Source organism: Armigeres subalbatus, chromosome 2, assembly GCF_024139115.2.
Source record: "Armigeres subalbatus isolate Guangzhou_Male chromosome 2, GZ_Asu_2, whole genome shotgun sequence".
Lineage (NCBI taxonomy): Eukaryota > Metazoa > Arthropoda > Insecta > Diptera > Culicidae > Armigeres > Armigeres subalbatus.
Genome location: NC_085140.1, coordinates 285,723,356 through 285,742,176, shown reverse-complemented (window position 1 = coordinate 285,742,176; position 18,821 = coordinate 285,723,356). Strand labels below are relative to the sequence as shown.

General features: G+C 42.4%; 1 protein-coding gene across 2 annotated transcripts in view; it reads left to right on the top strand.

Annotated features, from left to right (window-relative positions):
• The window catches only part of LOC134212338 (uncharacterized), a 50,741-nt gene extending 32,147 nt beyond the window's left edge, over window positions 1-18,594 (top strand). Inside the window, exons 3-11 of one of the 2 annotated variants that reach the window (XM_062690099.1) lie at window positions 3,697-3,801; window positions 3,873-3,960; window positions 4,189-4,532; window positions 4,595-4,747; window positions 4,815-4,901; window positions 16,427-16,791; window positions 16,848-16,925; window positions 16,994-17,306; window positions 17,374-18,594. In XM_062690099.1, the coding sequence (XP_062546083.1) occupies window positions 3,697-3,801; window positions 3,873-3,960; window positions 4,189-4,532; window positions 4,595-4,747; window positions 4,815-4,901; window positions 16,427-16,791; window positions 16,848-16,925; window positions 16,994-17,306; window positions 17,374-17,724 (1,884 nt within the window). In that variant the 3' untranslated portion in view covers window positions 17,725-18,594. The remainder of the gene's footprint in view (window positions 1-3,696; window positions 3,802-3,872; window positions 3,961-4,188; window positions 4,533-4,594; window positions 4,748-4,814; window positions 4,902-16,426; window positions 16,792-16,847; window positions 16,926-16,993; window positions 17,307-17,373) is intronic. The other variant, XM_062690100.1, reaches the window with a different exon arrangement.
• The last annotated feature ends 227 nt before the right edge of the window (window positions 18,595-18,821 follow it).

The following is an 18,821-nucleotide window of genomic DNA, read 5'->3' as shown; positions in this document are numbered from 1 at the left end:
ACTCGAGCATGGTTTTGAGGAAGCAATTGATGGCTTTGCTAGCAGCTGGAAAAAGCCGCAGCTTCCATTCACGTCAAAGTATCATATCTTGAATTATCATGTTTCAGAGTTCTGTAGAGGTACCGGAACAGGTTTTGGCTTACATATCAAACATGCTTTTTCTAGTCTGTTGATTAGAACTTTGACGAGATTTGGCAGCAAAGATCGGTTAATAAGTGCTGCGATCGAGTATAAAAGCTTCTAACTACTATTATTCTACACGAACTCTGGTCTTACTTCTCTCCATTATGAACATAAACACTAAATTAAAATTAATTTTTACCTTTCATTCTATTAAACATTGAAAGCAACACTTATACTAAACTCGAGCAAGTTAGCCATACAAAAACATACTTAAGTCAGTTTGGTAAGATAAGTCAGTTGTAAATATTTATAGTTCTAATAACGGCAACGCGTACTTAGGGCCATCTTTGGCGTTGTGCAAGAGAATGGAGTGTGGCGGCGAAGGATGAAACAAGAGCTCGCCCAGCTCTACGGCGAACCCAGTACCCAGAAGGTAGCTAAAGCTGGAAGGGTACGATGGGCAGGGCATATTTCAAGAATGCCGGACAGCAACCCTGTAAAGCTGGTGGTTACTTCCGACCGGCAGGTTCAAGAAGAATTGAAGGACATCTATCTAGGTGGATTAATCAGGGTTTTTGGTGATATTTTTGGATTCTTATACGGATTCTTTTGAAATTTCTTAACTAAAAACTTCAAATCAAGATTTCTCGAGATTCCTCCTAGGAATTTTTTTAAAAATTGATCCTGAGGTGCAGAATTACCATAGGAATAGAGCCCTGTACTAGGTTTTGATGGACATTTTTATTTTATAATAACGGTCCACCGGGGCACCGTGGCTTCCATCTCTTTTCTAACTAACTTCCCTTTTGAGTATCTGTAAATGTTGTATTTTAACGTCATAATGATGCGATATTGGAGTTTATGTTGGGTTCAGCATTGACAGAGCCTCAGGGGTACATGTCGATCCATTATCTTGTTATACAGCAAACCTTCGCTCCTTCCAAAAAATCACATGGTTTCAGGATAGCCCCAAAGGAATTGCGTTGACCATGTAACCATGTTGAAAGCTTGATTTATTTGATGTGTTGCTGCTGTGGTGAAATATTTTGATTGGGAAATACCTTGTTTTTCTTTTTTTCTCTAACGTCCATCTGTATTGTTTTCATATTGTCCATTTTGTGTATAAATTCATATGGGAAATAATAAACCGGGGTAAATAGAAGCATGGGGTACAAAATGCATAATCAAAGAATAAGTCGAAATTTCACCTATCATAAGACGAGTTAACTAATATTACAATTAATTTCACCACATTGTAATCTTTACAGATACCTATTTCGACCTCAACTGTAAGGTCGTCTTCAGTGTCTCGATTCAACTTAAGTCGACTCAAGTATGAGAAAATATGGCATCTGATTGCTTTATAAATGTGTTATTTGTAGTTTTAATCAAATGAATTTAAGTCCTAGAATAGTCTTGATAACACATAATTCAGTTTTCACATGATATCAAATTAATTGATTGGTTTTGCATCAGCAATGAACAACACCGATTGAATGTGAAATTAATTGATACTTACTTACTTGATACTTGATGGGCTACAGCTCTTCGATGAACCTACGCCGAATGGAGTATCCTTCTCCACTGGACTCGATCCTGGGCCAATCGCTTCCAGTCGCCCTGAACATTGAGCGCCCTCAGGTCCTCTTCAACTGCAAAAAGCCATCGTGTACGCGGCCTTCCACGAAGCCTGCGGCCTCTTCCGGGTTCTCTACTAAATATTATCTTCGCTTGTCGTTCTTTCGGCATACGAACAACGTGACCAGCCCACCGTAGTCTGCCGTGTTGTATAAGCTTAATAATATCCAGCCCTTTATACACCTGGTACAATTCGTGATTCATGCGACGCCGCCAGATACCGTTCTCTTGTTTACCGCCGAGTATTGTCCGCAGCACCTTACGCTCAAACACTCCGAGAGCTCTCCGATCAGCCTCCTTTAACGTCCATGTCTCATGGCCGTATAAAGCCACCGGAAGAATCAGAGTAGTATACAGCGCGAGTTTTGTTTTCGTTTGCAGACTACGGGACTTAAGCTGGTTACGAAGTCCGTAATAAGCCCTATTTGCAGCTGCAATACGCCTTTTCACCTCGCGGGTAACATCATTATCGCACGTCACTAATGTTCCAAGATACACAAATTCTTCTACCACTTCAAATTTTTCACCATCCAGCACTATTTCGCTACCACCACCACTAATCAACGTGGGTGATTGCCAGCGACCATGTACTTCGTTTTGCTGGTATTGATCGTGAGTCCAATCCTCGCTGTCTCCCTCTTAAAAGGCGCAAAAGCCTCTTCCACGGCACGGCGATCAATTCCGATAATATCGATATCGTCCGCAAATCCCAGGAACATATGCGATTTTGTGATAATGGTACCGCTTCTTTGCACACCAGCTCTCCTAATCGCTCCCTCGAGCGCTATATTGAACAGTAGGTTCGAGAGTGCATCACCCTGCTTTAATCCATCTAAGGTAACAAATGACGTCGATATTTCATCCGCAACCCTTACACTTGATTTCGATCGGTCCAACGTTATACGAATCAGCCGTATCAGTTTCGCCGGAAAACCATGTTCAAGCATAATTTGCTATAATTCATTCCGTTTCACTGAATCGTACGCCGCCTTGAAATCAATAAACAGATGATGTGTCTGCAAGTTGTACTCCCGGAATTTATCAAGGATTTGTCTCAGGGTAAACATTTGATCCGTCGTTGATCGGCCCTCACGAAAACCTGCTTGGTATTCGCCGACGAAGGACTCTTCAAGCGGTCTCAATCTGTTGAACAGAATACGGGACATAATTTTGTACGCCGAATTAAGGAGGGTTATTAGGAAATTAATTGATAGATACTGATTACTGTCTCATATCTTACCCAATAACAGTCGATTATGGTTTTCGGTTCTCGTTAAAACAGCTGGAAATACTTTTTTAATGGAAGGGTTCAAGTTGCAACATCAGTCGAGTTCACCTCACAGAAATACTGTACATGACAAACTTTACTTTGATATTAAATTTCGGAATCTCCCACAAATTTCACTAAATTTTAGATTTTATCTTGTTATTCAACACAATAAACTTACATGAATTTATATGACTATGGAACAATCGTAAAACATAACCCTCCCGTTTTTGGGAGAGATTGAAAAAAAAATCACGCTAAAAACTTGTCGGAATGTACCTGCGTTCAATATTCAAAACGAATTTTTCAATTAAGTTTAAAAAGTTCTTCGTTTACATAAGCGGTTTACTCCACCTCCTCTGCCACACTTTTTTCAATTCTCAAATTCCGAATACCGCCATGCTCATCTGGAATGTGTAGTGCAGAGTTGATTAATGTTGTTACCCTCGCATTCGTGTGTGGTAACCTTCCAGTTCCCGGTTGATTTGACTGAACGAGTGCATCGATATGTCTGTGGAAATGAAAATTTGCCGGCGTTGCAAAAACATGTTATCGCAAATTGTGCACATTCATACATGGACCTCGAATGCTGTACTGTCATAAGCATATTTTCCATTTGCGCACCAATGCTCATGCTGCAACCGACTAATTTGAAACATTTTTTTTAGGTGCTGATGATTGATGATCGAGGTCGAGGCGGGGGAGTCATCGTTCGACATGGCAGTAGTGGAGGACGTTTTGGGGAATCCGTTCCCGATTACGATGATGTGAAGGTTTGTTGCATAAAATTAGGGTCGATTTCACAATTGTTTATTAAAATTTCATTTGTTTCAACTATTTATAGGACGATTATCTTGATGATACCGGTATATTCGTTCGCGAAACAAAGTATGGTAGCGCCGCTATTAAAAACATAATGAAAAGTCAAAAAGGTACGATCAAACTATTAATCATAGGCATGCAATTCACATTTGATATCATTGAAATTGATTTCAATTGGTTATGTAGCAAACGATAATCCATATCTAAGTGTGTATATATTTCCCTCCATATTTGCTGCATGTGAGAGTATCCTCTCCTCCGTAGGTTTGCTAGCTATAGTTCCTAATTAGTACTTTCCTTTGAAATTGCACCCACCCTCATTGAAACCAATATCATAGACTCAAAACTGTCTATTGGCATGAACGTACAATTAGATCCAGCCGAGCAGCGCAATCCCCCGGTGATACCGTGGGGACAGATGCTCCCTTCGAAAACGGAGCAAAGTCTTCCTCAATATCCGGCCGACATGCGTCCAACCGATGGCTCCTGGGAGATCGTCAACGGGACCCGGTACAAGTTTTTCGTCTTTTCGGCGTACTACGACCGGAGGGACGGAAAATTGGTGCGAATTATTGGAGCCACAAAAACGCGCGGACCGGAGAAGGTGTGGTGCCGCTTTTGGTATCAGACCGGTTCGAACACTACCCGATATCGATCTGCTTCCGTGATGGCGAGGGTGAAGGTAAGAATATGCAATGATCTACAGCTACTTTTTAGAGATCAATGGTCAAATATCTTTTACAGATTATTCGAGAGAATTGGAATTTGAAGTACAGTGCTTGCTTTATACTTTGTCCAATACGAGGTCCTTTCTCAGAGGTGCCGTACTCGGTCAGTGTAGTTAGCAAAATCAAATCTCCACCCGGTAACGTGCTACTGCTGAGAAACAATGATAATGTAATTTATGAGTAACGGTTCATTTTTATAATTTGGAATGTAATTATGTTCTTTTTTTTAATTTTAGGATCCAGATTTTAATAACCGCACATTTAGTAACATCCCCAATAGTATTGGAGTATGCGTGAAGCCGTTGCATTTTAACTATGACCAGGTGAGCCAGTAGAACCAAGGCGTTAAAGCCCATAAGACCAAAGCGATCATAGATCGTATTCTTCTCATTATCTTAAACATTTAAGTCTAACCGAAATTGTTTGACCGTAGTTTAAAGCATTCTTTTGCTTATGGAATCTGCTAGCTGTTAAAATGTTGGAACCTTTTTTGTGTCCTTCGTTTTCAAATTTAGTAAAAAGGCGTTTTGCATCGTATTTTAGTCACAATTTCACCCAAAGCTAATTTTTGTTATCCTCCCATTTTAAAAGAACATTGCAAAATATAATTAATTATCACATACAGTCAGGTCATCCTTTTTGAATACCTTCACAAAGATATCTTGCATCCAGTCGACCGGGAAAGTTGCGGTGTCCCAGATATTACGAAATAAACGATGCAGTAGTTGAGCGGATGTCATGGGGTCAGCTTTGAGCATCTCGGCTGATATGCGATCGACCCCTGGGGCTTTATTCGATTTCATGCTTTGGATGGCTATTTGAATCTCTTGCAGTGATGGAGCTTCGGTATTGACGCGTGTTGTACGTCGGATCCTAAGCAGATCATGCCGAGGTGGTGGTGGCCTGGCTGGCACTTGAAAAAGCTGTTCGAAGTGCTCGAACCAGCGTTTCAGCTGGTCAGTTGGGTCGGTAATAACTGATCATTCGCGTTTTTCACAGGCATCGTTGCATTCATCTTCGCCCCGCGTAAGCGTCGTGAGATATCGTAGAGGAGGCGAATGTTCCCTGGTTGCGGCGGCTCTCTCTCCTTCGTCGGCCAGAGCGTCTGCCCACGCTCGCTTGTCCCATCGACATGAGAGTTTTACTTCCTTCTCAAGAGCCGAGTATCGTTGACGGGCTAAGACTTTGGCTCCTCTGGTTTTTGATCGCTCTATCGCGGCTTTGGCTTCTCTTCGCTCCTCTATCTTCCTCCAGGTCTCATCGATGATCCATTGTTTTCTCTGGGTGCGCAGTTCGCCCAGATTGCTCGAGTTGGTGGCGATGAAGGCATTCTTGGTGGCGGTCCATTGGTCTTCCACGCTGCCACCTCCCGGAGCAAAGGACCGTTTCACCGTGGCATTGTCCATTCGGTGTGTGTTGAACCGTCGTCCAACTCTCTCCTTCTGCCGACGAATCCGCGCAATGCGCAGGCGTATTTCGCCGATGAGGAGGTGATTATCAGACGCGATATTGGCACTACGTTTATTCCGTACATCAAGAAGGCTCCGTTTCCATTTTCGGCTGATGCAGATGTGGTCGATTTGATTTTCTGTAAAGCCGTCACGGGAGACCCACGTGACCTTGTGAACCGGTCGATGACCCCCGATCACCATGTCGTTATTACCACAGAATTCTGCGAACAGCTCTCCGTTTTCGCTCATTTCTCCGAGACCATGGCGTCCCATAATGCGCTCATGGTTCGAGTTGTCGGATCCAATCTTCGCATTGAAGTCGCCCAAACAGATCTTGATATCACCCTTCGGAATTTGTATCTACGACGGCATTGACTGTAGAAGTTCTCTTTGTTTTGTAGGTCGGCAGCATCGGTTGGCGCATAACATTGGATTATAGTAAGGTTTCGGACCCGTGTTCTAAATCTGGCAACGATTATCCTATCACTTAAAGGTGCCCACTTCATAAGCACAGAGTGTGCCTGAGCGCTCAGTAAGAAGCCAACTCCGCGATGCCGGGGAGCGTGTTCACCTCGTAAACCAGAGTATAGCAGAACTTGTCCCAACGGCGTTTGTGTGTTCTCCAAAGTTTGGCCAACGGACTTCACTCAGTCCCAGGATCTCAAGCTTCTTGCGGCGTGCCTCATTGGCAAGTTGTGCCAATTTACCCCGCTGGGCTAGGGTTAAAACGTTCCATGTTCGTGTCCGTTGTTTCGCGCTAAGAGTCGTCGCCGTGAAATCAGTCCGCATTCTTTCATTATCGGATTCTCGAACATATTGATGTTTCGGGAACAGTAGGTTGTTGGCCCATGGTTCCCTATCCACCGGGATGGGGCTGCTATCTTAGGTATAGCTTCCGGGGAATAGCATTTCAGACTCAGTCGCTGGATGCCAGAACAGACGCTGTTGGAGCCGCACCTCCTTGGTGAACAGACGCTTGATCAGTCGGGTCAATTTTGTTTAAAGTCCCACCCAACACCAGGACTAGGCTAGTGCGCTTTGACCGGCACACGGTCGCTTTGATATGGCCTGCTTGGGGACACATGCAGCTTTTTATAGAAGTTCAACAGAGCCCTCTGTCGAACCCTACCACATTCTAGGCAGACCCCACAGGACGCACCCTCTCACTCTGTCTGATATCAAAAGGACAACAGTGCCCAGGCTACACTATTAGCTAAGTACGCAACCCTTAGCTGGCAGTCAATTGTCATCGGAAGACCCGTGAAAGCGTGAGTATTGGAACTTGAAAGGACCAGAGCTATGTTAGGTGCTCCTTCCCGGATGTCAACTAACCATTTCGTAGCCCAAATAATACTACAGCATGGAAACTAATTCAGGTGGATAGCTACTTTCTGTAAGTTGTACGAGTTGATTAGATTTTGCATTTCCTTCTCTGGCCTTCCAGTGCTACTCTTGGAACAACATTTCAGTATACACGGTGTAAAAAAATGGATTATTATCGAAGTTTCATGTACCTCTGATTTTTTTTTCACAGAAAGTTAGGCAAGGTCATTAGAAATGAGGTACGGGGTGTTTTAAAATATTTCATCGGCGATTAAAAAAAAAAGTAATTTTTATTGTTTTCTTCTCTAATATACCGTACAAAAAGTCAATTGATAACCCAATATTGGATCAGTCATTGTAATTTACCCCTCAAAATTGATTATGTACACATTTGAAGCCTTTTCGCCTTTCTCGTATCCCTATAGTTAACCTATCTTGACACGGGTATAAAATATTGAAAAACATTTTTAAGGTTTAAGCGTTCCTCAAGTTTTTTAGTTTTATTTTTTATCTTTTGAAATCTTTGCTGAAACAATAATCTATCTCTGGCATCTATATTGTTCTCTGATGAATATTGGTTATGTAATTCTATCTTCTGACATTGGAGTGCGCCGTATTTTATGATATTCAGAATGTTTTCTCCTTTGATGATGGATTTTCCTTGTAATTCATGCGTATGAGCCACATATCTTTTTTTGGCCTCTCACCGAGTATTGCACGCTGCATCGTTCGCTAGAAAAATCTGAAAGGCTGCTTTAAACGTTTCTTATCCGTAATTGCTCACCCGGAGAATTGAGAAATCATAAAAAGCGAATTTCGTTTCCATCTGGATTATTTTTCTTCACCTGTATTGTACGAGACCTAACTTAGTCTTAAAACTGGTTATGTACGCCGGAGGTAACCCTATTTAAAGCAGACATTCATCATAGGAAACGTCATTGCCAGTGTTTACAACATTGTTAGTGTTTGTCAGCATTTCAAAGGTTAATTTTGTTTATACATCTTCAAACATATCCCCTTACTTTCTTAGCATAAACAATGTACTTAATCTTGGTAGAGCTTATGCATATGCTCCTAGGTTTTGCAGATGAAATTAAGCTCCTTATGAAACGATCGCAGAGTAGTGGTGGAGATTTTTGTCTCACTGAAGATAGAGATGGTGAGAAAGGACATATCCACTCACACTACCAGTATGAAGTACATTGTTACGGAAAGAAATAAAAATAAGAGGATGTACAGGAGATGATTGGAAGCGTTGAAGAAATAGTTCACATTGGAATGCTTGTGAAATAGGATAATGATCCCTAGTAACATTGTTGTAGCTACTTAAGTATAACGGTTTCATAGCACACATAAAGAGTAAATCGCTATCTTCATTATACAATCATAATTATTACTTGGGTGCAAGAAAGGTTTAAACGTATCAGATTACTGCTCATAAAAGTATGAATGACCCACACAAATATGGAATCAATCAAATGTGAGACAGTTGTGCTTGTAGCAACAATATAGCTTCCGTAACATGCAACCGGAAATGGAGTTTGCTCTGTATAACTCCATCCAATAGCCTATTTCGGACATGAAGCGTGGTAATTATAAGAAGCAGGCCAGTAAGATTTTAGGGCTTTCAAGCAAAATGTGCTGCGAACAATATTGGGTAAGGTTATTGTACATGGTATGTACCCCACAAATGATGAGACACTGCATCTAGAGGAAAATATGAACCCTTTAAATTATGGCAGACTGACAATAGGCTGGTCTCATAGTACGAATGTCGGATGAAAGATATGTGGTAACAACATTCAATAGAGAACCATATTTGGGCTGGAAAAAGATGATAATTGCTAAAAAAATGAAAATAACGCAAAAATAAAAAAAATAATAAAAACATAGTTTAGGAAGGCTTGAATTACAGAAATTGATATTTTTCAAATATTTAGATCTATTTCAAGATAGATTTTCTACTCAAAAAAGTCTACAAACGTGTACATTTTCAATTTTGAGGATTAATTACAACGATTGATCCTTTATTGGGTTATCAATTAACTTTTTGTACGGTATATTAGAGAAAAAAATAATAAAAATCACTTTTTTCAAAAAATCGCCGATGAAATATTTTAAAATACCCCGTACATCATTTCTAATGACCTTGCCTAACTTTCTGTGAAAAAAAAATCAGAGGTACATGAAACTTCGATAATAATCCATTTTTTTTACACCGTGCAGTATGACAGCATGTACATGCACAGCAGTAGAAATCATGTTACTGAAATATTACTATTCAGCGGCATATAATTTGGGAGAGTACCTTGCTTTCGGCTTATCCGGCTAGCATAAACTAACAATACCAGATTTTCCAAAAAAAAAAATCGCGTTCAAATACATCAACAACAGGTATTTATTTAGCATTTTGCCTAGAGTGCCCTAGCCTTCCCTATCGCTAGTCTATTCTTTTAATAGTTCTTAAATCTGGCACCTTCAAGCGTACTCACAATAGGCCCTTTGTACGGCTCTGATGGAGTCGCTGCGCTTGCCCGTCGAATTACGCACACACGACACCTCCTGTTGCGATCTTGCTCGTGTGGCTCGTATAGCAGCCGCAGGAGGCTTCGCGTTCTCGGTCGGCTCCGATCAACAGCTGTTGATATGAGACGAAATTGGGTGAAACAAAAAGGCCTTGAAAGCACAACATGATTAGCATTTCGTCAGCAGTGTTCAGGATTGGTGCTTACGCACTTCTATTATCATAGAAGGATGGGCGTTTTTCGGAAAAATATCGATACTGCCGAATCGATGTTTTTATTATCGAAATATCGATGCCGAAAAATATCGGCGTTGAAACATCGATATTCCGATATATCGATACGCACGAAAAATTAAAGGCACAAGCAAAAAAAAAATGGAACTTAGATTTCCCATTTCAGATCATCGAATCACACATCAAGGTTTCGCTGTTTTTAACAGATTGTGCCTAATGTGCTATATTTTTACTTTGAAAAAATCAAAATCCGATATCAGCAATAAAAAATCGATACGGTCAAATATCGAACATAAAAAAATCGATTCAAAATATCGATTAATCGGAGCGAAAATATCGATTCCCGATATATCGTATCGGTATCGCCCATTCCTAGGTCATACCTTTGACATTCACTCGTGTATCCCGCTGGATTGGCAATGTCTGCGGTGCTTCGATTCGTGTATCAGTCTAAACACCCTGATGCAGTTATCATTAACATGCAACCCGACTTGCAGTAGTTCGACCTTGCAAGACCGTCTGAGAAAATGTTCGTTTTTAGTTCAGCATTCACTATTTTAGCACTATTTAAGTGCGCACGATTGAATTACCTGTATTTTAACAGATCACTGCTTTTTGCCGAAATGTGCTCCGCTGGATTCACGACACTACGAGCACGGCAGACATCAACACGTCTACATGCAATGACGATCACTACGGTTCTGTTTGAGCTCCTATCGATGTTCAGATTTGATGTAGATAGCCGTTCAGCGGAAACGATCGTACATATTGCAGGAAAATTCTTGCTTGTTGTTCATTGGCAAGAGCCGCTTTTAGTATAACGCACTAATAGGGTGAAACGTCCTATCGTTGTGGTATGCCCTAATGTTGCGGTAGTGTTAAAGTGATCCATTCTGGATATAATACCATTGAAAACAATTGCGGGTACGGTAAAACTCTTCGAGTTAACGACTAGAACAGCTTTTGTTTGACAAAATTCCGTTCAAAATGATGAAAAATCAACATTTTTCGTTAAAAATTTGAATCCCTTGAGCCTATTATTGCGGTAGTGCTAAGGTCCTATTGTTGCGGTATCGCTCTCCATAAGAATTACATGCAATACCGCAACAATAGGACTGACCTTCAAAAAATATCGCAACGATAGGCAACTGCGTCCTATTATTGCGGTAGTTTGTTTTTATTGTGATAAAAACAAAACAACATAAGTTCAGCACAATCAAGTAATATTTACGAAACTATAGTTAACGAGCATCCTATTCAACTACTACAATGTGGAAATCGACCAACAGGTAATTTTTGAAGAATTTTTGTAATCAATTTTGTTTTGATACGGTGCTTAACCCCTCCATAATAGGTCGTTTTACCCTACTGAATATGCTTATTAAATTCACCCGTTGCTAATGTATTAACTCTTGAATTATGAATGTAACACTTGTAGGCGGCGTTCAGCAATGTGATTGCGCGGTTGTTGCTACAATCCAGCTTATTACCCGACACCTTCCATCCACTCCTGCGGCAAAACTTCCCCTTCCCAAATCTTGGTAATGACCCAGTGCATCACTCTAGCCAGTGCGTCTCCACCGTGTTTAAATAGCTCTCCTGGAAGTTGGTCAACCCCAATATCTCTCCAGTCATCTGCGCCTAGTTGCTATTCCGTTGGAGTGCTACTTCCAGCTGCTGCGCGTAGTCTTGGGTTAGTCTACCGTCTTGTAGCCGCGCGGACGACTCCGACGCTTGTTGTACACCGTCGAGAGTTTTGAGCGCAGACATACTGCAACGAGGTAGTGGTTGGATTCGATATTCGCACTGCGTTAAGTGCGGACGGATGTCGGAGAAGAATTTACCGACGATTAGAACGTGGTCGATTTGGTTTTCCGTTTCTTGATTAGGTGATTTCTGTGTAGCCTTGTGAATACTCTTGCGGAGGAAGAAAGTTCTTCGGCCTACCATTCCACGGGAGGCTGCAAAGTTTATGCATCGTTGGCCGTTATCGTTTGATACGGTATGCAGACTAGCGACTTGCAGTTTAAGGTCACTCCTGACGGAATCAAAGTTTAAAACTGCTCGCGTTTTCGGGGGCACACCACTCGATACGGAAGCAACGCACAACTGTCATTCTTATTATTTCACGCATGCTGCGACGCAGCAAAGCTAAATCAACAAAAATGACAGTTGTGCGCCGCCTCTGAATCGAGTGGTGTGCCCCCGAAAACGCGAGCACTTTTAACTTGGATTCCGTCAGGAGTGACCTTAATGTTCCAAGCTTCTTATCGTGATCCTTTATTCGTCGCCTAGGTCGTTACCAATTGTATCGAGTCGTATTATATTCTATGTCGTTTGTAATGGTTGTTTTGATAGGCGGCTTATTGAGCCCGCTCAGGCACCACAACTCAGTGATGGCCTGGGGAGGGATCGTCAAGCCCTATGGACACAGTCCTTGCTGCCCCCAATGTCTTTCGTCCTAACGACTGATGAATCATCTATGCATCAGTAGCGTTACATGGCCATGAAGTCCCAAGCAGCACAAGTTGAGCAAATCTAGTTGCAGTAACCATATTGTGACTGAATCCGGTCATATTAATAGGTATAATAGGTATATATAATAGGTATAAGCTACTGCGATCGATGTGCAATATGTGTGTTGCTCGGAGTGCATACTGCTGAGTACCAAAATTTGGCGATTTTTCGACAGGTGTGGGTTAATACGAATCGGCCCTGGACCTCGAGAAGAAGCTCTGCTCTGGCTACGGGCGTGCGGGTGCCTTTGTCCACTGGTAGTCAGAGCAGCGAGCCATCACTGGTGGAGGAATACGAGCCTAGGACCCTTGGCAAAATCTCCGCTTCAACAACGAGCAAGCGGGTGGCGTAAATTCGGACCGTCTGTAGGCAAGTTGCACTGTCCAACGGTCTTACAACTTTTCCACAGACGGTCCAACTTTACTCCGACCGAACCAAATTTACTGGAAGCGGAGTCAAAGTTGCACAACATGTCGGAGCGTGTATGGGGCCCCTTACACATTATGCATTTGTTTTGACCGCGGTCACTGCTCCGGCTCTATTGTTATACTTTTTGTGCCAAACTGGTGCGAAACAAAGCACAAAAATCAGAGCCCAAAAGCCAACCGCATCCGACGATGGCCGAAATGAGACGTTGCGCACGGGAATAAAAGGTGCTGACAAAATGGTTCGATACCCTAGTTTAACGTTGATAATCAAAAGTTTCAATAATACTACTGGTAAATTGGTGGAGAGTTTCCAAGCCGATTGATATAAAAAATCTCATAAATCCATCGAAAGATGAATGAGTTATTAAGGTGATTATAGAATGAACCCAGAAATCGGCCATTTTGTAAACCACGTGCTTTTCCAATATTTTTTTCAAGAGCACGAGATGAATGATACGTAACGTGTATGGGGCTGAAATAATGGTAGATCGTTTGCTTAGTTATGCTGAACAATCACAAATTGAGTTTCGGCACTGTACGAAAATTATTACGCCAGATTTGGGCTTTTGGAAATGTATGTAAATAAACGTGTGGTGAATTTGAAATTCACCACGGGCTTCATTCTATAATCACCTTAACATTCAAAATCTTACATGATTTCATGACGGTCCTCAAATTTGAATTTTTCATTTTACACCCTGTATCCAAGCCATCCCCTTAGACGTAGTTTACGTCAAAAATAGTACATAAACATCAACGTAAATCAAAGCAAAGCTGTTGATTTTTGGACATATTTTGTTATATTATTGTCTATCCGGAACTAAGTTAGTACGCTTTTTATACCGAAGATGAATTTTAAGGCAGTTACAGGCAACTTACCCAACTACGGAAGTAGTGCGCTGGATGCGCCTAAAGATGCGCTAAACAACGCATCAATCAATTTTATAGATAAAACTTCGGAACAAAGTTCGATTCGGAAGTCCCGACTTCCGAATTCTAAGTTGGTGCTACGCCAACAATATGTCTTAGTCAAACCGTATTGAGTAATCCTGCGTTCATCTCGGACTGAACTCTTTCGAATTCATGCAATGTTTTCGGTAATCGGATGTTATTTTGTCTGCCTTGTAAATTGGTAGTCAAGTTTCTCACGACTAGGGTAACGGTACCAATAGTGGAGGTATTGATAGATCCACGAAAGAAACTATTTTTTAAAAATTTAAAAATCTTGGCCAATAGATAAACTAATAAATTTGCTAAGAAAGAGTTTGATGTCATTTAAAGTAAGGCCGAAGTGGCCTGTGCGGTATATAAGAGTCTTCTCCATTCGGCTCGGTCCATGGCTACACGTCGCCAACCACGCAGTCTACGGAGGGTCCGCATGTCATCTTCCACCTGATCGATCCACCTTGCCCGCTGCGCACCTCGCCTTCTTGTTCCCGTCGGATCGTTGTCGAGATCCATTTTCACCGGGCTACTGTCCGACATTCTGGCTATGTGCCTGGCCCACCGTAGTCGTCCGATTTTCGCGGTGTGAACGATGGATGGTTCTCCCAACAGCTGATGCAACTCGTGGCTCATTCGCCTCCTCCACGTACCGTCCGCCATCTGCACCCCACCATAGATGGTACGCAGCACTTTCCTTTCGAAAACTCCAAATGCGCGTTGGTCCACCACGAGCATCGTCCAGGTCTCGTGTCCGTAGAGGACTACCGGTTTAATAATTTCCAGCCACGATGCGTCTCCAAATTTCTCTGCTGGTATCATTTTCAGCAATCACCAGTGAGCTCAAGTACACAAATTCTTCTAGCACCTCGATTTCGTCACCACCGATGCAAACTCGAGGTGGGTGGCTCACATTGTCTTCTCTTGAACCCCTTCCTATCATGTACTTCGTCTTCGACGTGTTGGTTACTAGTCCGATCCGCTTAGCTTCCCTCTTAAGTGTGATGTAGGCTTCCTCCATCTTCTCAATGTTACGTGCCATAATATCAATGTCGTCGGCTGGACGTCGGCCAAATAGCTGGACGGACTTATTGAAAATTTTACTACTCGTGTGAATCCCTGCTCTTCGTATTAGACACGAAAGACCATCACCTTGCCGTAACCCTCTGCGCGTTTCTAAGGGGCTCGAGAATGCCCCTGAAACTTGAACTACGCACATCACCCGATCCCTCGTCGCTTTGATCAGCCGTGTCAGTTTATCCTTAAATCCGTGTTCGCGTTCGATCGATTGTATTGTGGAGCGTTCGCCCATAAAACCCGCCTGGTACTGCCCAACGAACTCCCTTGCAATTGGTGCTAGTCGACGGCATAAAATTTGGGAGAGTACCTTGTAGGCGGCGTTCAGCAATGTGATTGCCCGGTAGTAGCTACAATCCAGCCTATCGCGCTTTTTGTAGATGCGACACACGACACCTTCCATCCACTCCTGCGGCAAAGCTTCCTCCTCCTAAATGCAGTGTCTCGCAGCGCTCTAGCCAGTACTCTCCATCGTGTTTAAACAGCTCTCCTGGTAGTTGGTCAACCCCAGGGGCTTTGTTGTTCTTCAGCCGGCCAATTTCCTCCTGGATTTCCTGGAGATCCGGAGCCGGTAAAATTATGTCTTGCGCGCGTTCTCCCAGGTCTAGCACCACACCGCCATCTTCGTCTGCCACATCGCTATTCAGGTGTTCTTCGTAGTGCTGCAGCCACCTTTGGACAACCTCACGTTCGGTCGTGTTCTTTCTGCTGACACTTTTTCCTCTGGAAAATCGAGTTATGTCTGTTCCGCACCCGTTTATATCGTGCCTCGTTCGCCCTCGTGCGGTGTTGCAGCAATCTCGCCCATGCTGATTCTCTTCCACTAACTGCTCACATTCGCCGTCATACCAGTCGTTTCTCTGATCCGGGGCACCGTGCCAAGTGCAGCGGTTGCGGTGCTACCATTGGCGGATCGAATATCTTTCCAGCCATTTTCAAGAGACGCTTCGCCTAGCTGCTCTTCCGTTGGGAGTGCCACTTCCAGCTGCTGTGCGTATCCTTGGGCTAGTCTACCGTCTTGTAGCCGCCCAATGTTAAGCCGCGGCGTCCGACTTCTACACGTATTGTACACCGTCGATAGTTTTGAGCGCAGGTATACTGGTAGGTATACGAGGTAGTGGTCGGATTCAATATTCGCACTACGGTAAGTTTAGAACTACGGTCGATTAGAACGTGGTCGATTTGGTTTTGTTTGGTTTGGCCTTGTGTCATTTAACATCAACAACTACCAAATATTGTTTGCACCACTAATGGGTACACTGTTCCTTTAGTGGCGGTAAAAATTAATGTTGGTACCGTTATGTGATTTCTTCTGACTAAACAAATTGTGATTAAAACCTTTTTATTAACAGGCTCTCTACATGCTGGAGTTCCTGGAATTAAACAGCCTTTTAGGGGTAACTCACTTCACCTTCTACAACCATACCATTGGACCCAAGGCAAGCTGCATTTTGCAGCATTATGTAAATGGGAACCTTCCACCATTGATAACCCCATTTGCTCCAAGTAAAGGTCCGACGATCGTCGGCCCATCCGAAAGCAACGACGTACCCCAAGAGATGGATCCTACGAAGCTGAACGACAATACTTCGTACCAGAAACCGAAAATCACTGTAAATATTTTGCCGTGGAATTTGAGAATGCGTTCCCAGAAGGAGATTCGCACCGAAGGGTTATTTGCATCGTTGAACGATTGCCTTTATCGGAGCATGTACAGGTACTTGGGTGAATGGGTTGGCTGTAATTTGGAAGCTCAACATGTAATTATTTTAGATACTCACATGTTGCACTCATTGACTTAGACGAATTTATCATACCACATCATAACGACACATTGATTGATCTCATAAAGTAAGTATTTTTTAGTCGCTTCATATACTTAGGCTTACTCTCAATAATCTCTTTGTCTTTACTTTCAGTTGGCTTTCAAAGCGAATAAACAACAGAAACACGGGAGCTTACTCTTTCCAAAATGCATTTTTCTATCTCCAATTTGCGGACGATCCTTCCACGTTCGATGACGGTGCATCCGAGGCAGACCTGCGAGCAGCCCTAACGACGCAGCGAAAGACCAGACGGCGGTCGAAGCTGCATCCGCAGAAGCAACGCTCGAAGTACATCTGCAAACCGGAAGCCGTCATCGAAGCTGGAAATCACTTTGTTTGGGAGTTTTGCCCCGGTCGGGGATCGCTCAACGTGCCAGCAGATGCAGCCATACTGCACCATTATAGGGTATGTCGTTTGGTTTGCGAATAACCGAATTGCTTTTATTATCATTACTGGTGTTATCAAATTTAAGGTCTGCGAGTTTGGCGGCGATGATTGTATCAAGTCGCCTTCAGTAGTGGACCGTACGGCTCATCGTTACACCAAACGGCTACTGGATAGGGTTGGTACCGTTTACAACTATCTTAAGGAAACCTGCAACCTTCCAGACATCCCACACGCACCAACGAAACCTCCACCGACGCGTAAGAAGCAGCTCAAAATCCGAATTCCTGATAGACCAGCATCGTTGGCAGCATCCTCCAAGGCTGGCAACACCGTAGGTAGTATCAAAATAGACGCAAGTACTAACAACAACAGCAACAGTAGTAGGAGCACATTCGCAAGCTCGTTAATCAGAGTGATATCGAATCGACAGATGTAAGTTGAATATTTTTTCGGTGAATTGGGAAGGGATATTTTATACGATTATATTATTAGATACAGTTTTAAGCATCAAAGAAACTCGCAAAATCGAAAATGTTTTCAAAACACTTAACTCATAATTCTCATCGGTTACTTATACATTGAGTAAAACAGAACGAATAAAACAGATGAATATTGTGACAGCACAATCCTTAATTTGTTACGAATAGCAGTTAAATTGAATATTTACTAAACTACTCCAAGCTTATAGCCAGGTGGCAGTAGAAGTCGGTTCTAATCTGCGTTGAACTGACGATCGCTGTGACTAGGTGCAATGCTCACTTGTAGGACATTTTGTAGGAAGGCTAAACTTCATAGGAAGGCCTACAGTAAACGCTACTTAGTTCACTTGTTATACTTACCAATGCAAGCTCTTGATTATTCATCTCCAAGTAACGGAATGAGTAGATTATATTTGGTAAATTGCAGCGAATTGTTACGACAAGAGCCTAGCCAGATCGAATAGTAATCAAACCTTGCATCCTAAAGAAAGGAAAGTCATAGAAACCGCATATCAAACTAGGTCCTTCCTTCCTAGCTCAGATTTTTAGTTACTTGTCCAAACTGGGAACAGTGGAAACTTGAGTGGCAAACAGGAGAAGAAAGTAAGTTGGCAGAATGAAGCAGGGTATGTTACTTTAGCTCAAACAAAATATTCTAACAGTGGAGTGGACTATCAAAATATGTATTACGCAGATAACACAACACACCGATAACTAAATTTATTGTAATAAACTACCCAACTTTGAAGTATAAATTGATGCAATAAACGTCGAACATCAAATATGGTTGGTGGAAAAGCGAGTGAAAATATGACGAAGAGTTTTAAGCAGTAAGTGACGTGTTTTTCTTTAAATAAATATCACATTCATTTTACACAACACAATCGGAAAGCCTTTCAATGTTGAACACTTGACCCAAAAGCACTTTTATTTTTTATTTGTTCTTATTATTGGCATTGAAACCTTGAATCCCCACACTGAGATATCGCCACCCCACTGTTCATTCAGCACTTCTACAGTTATTAACCGCAAGATTTCTAAGCCAAGTTACCAT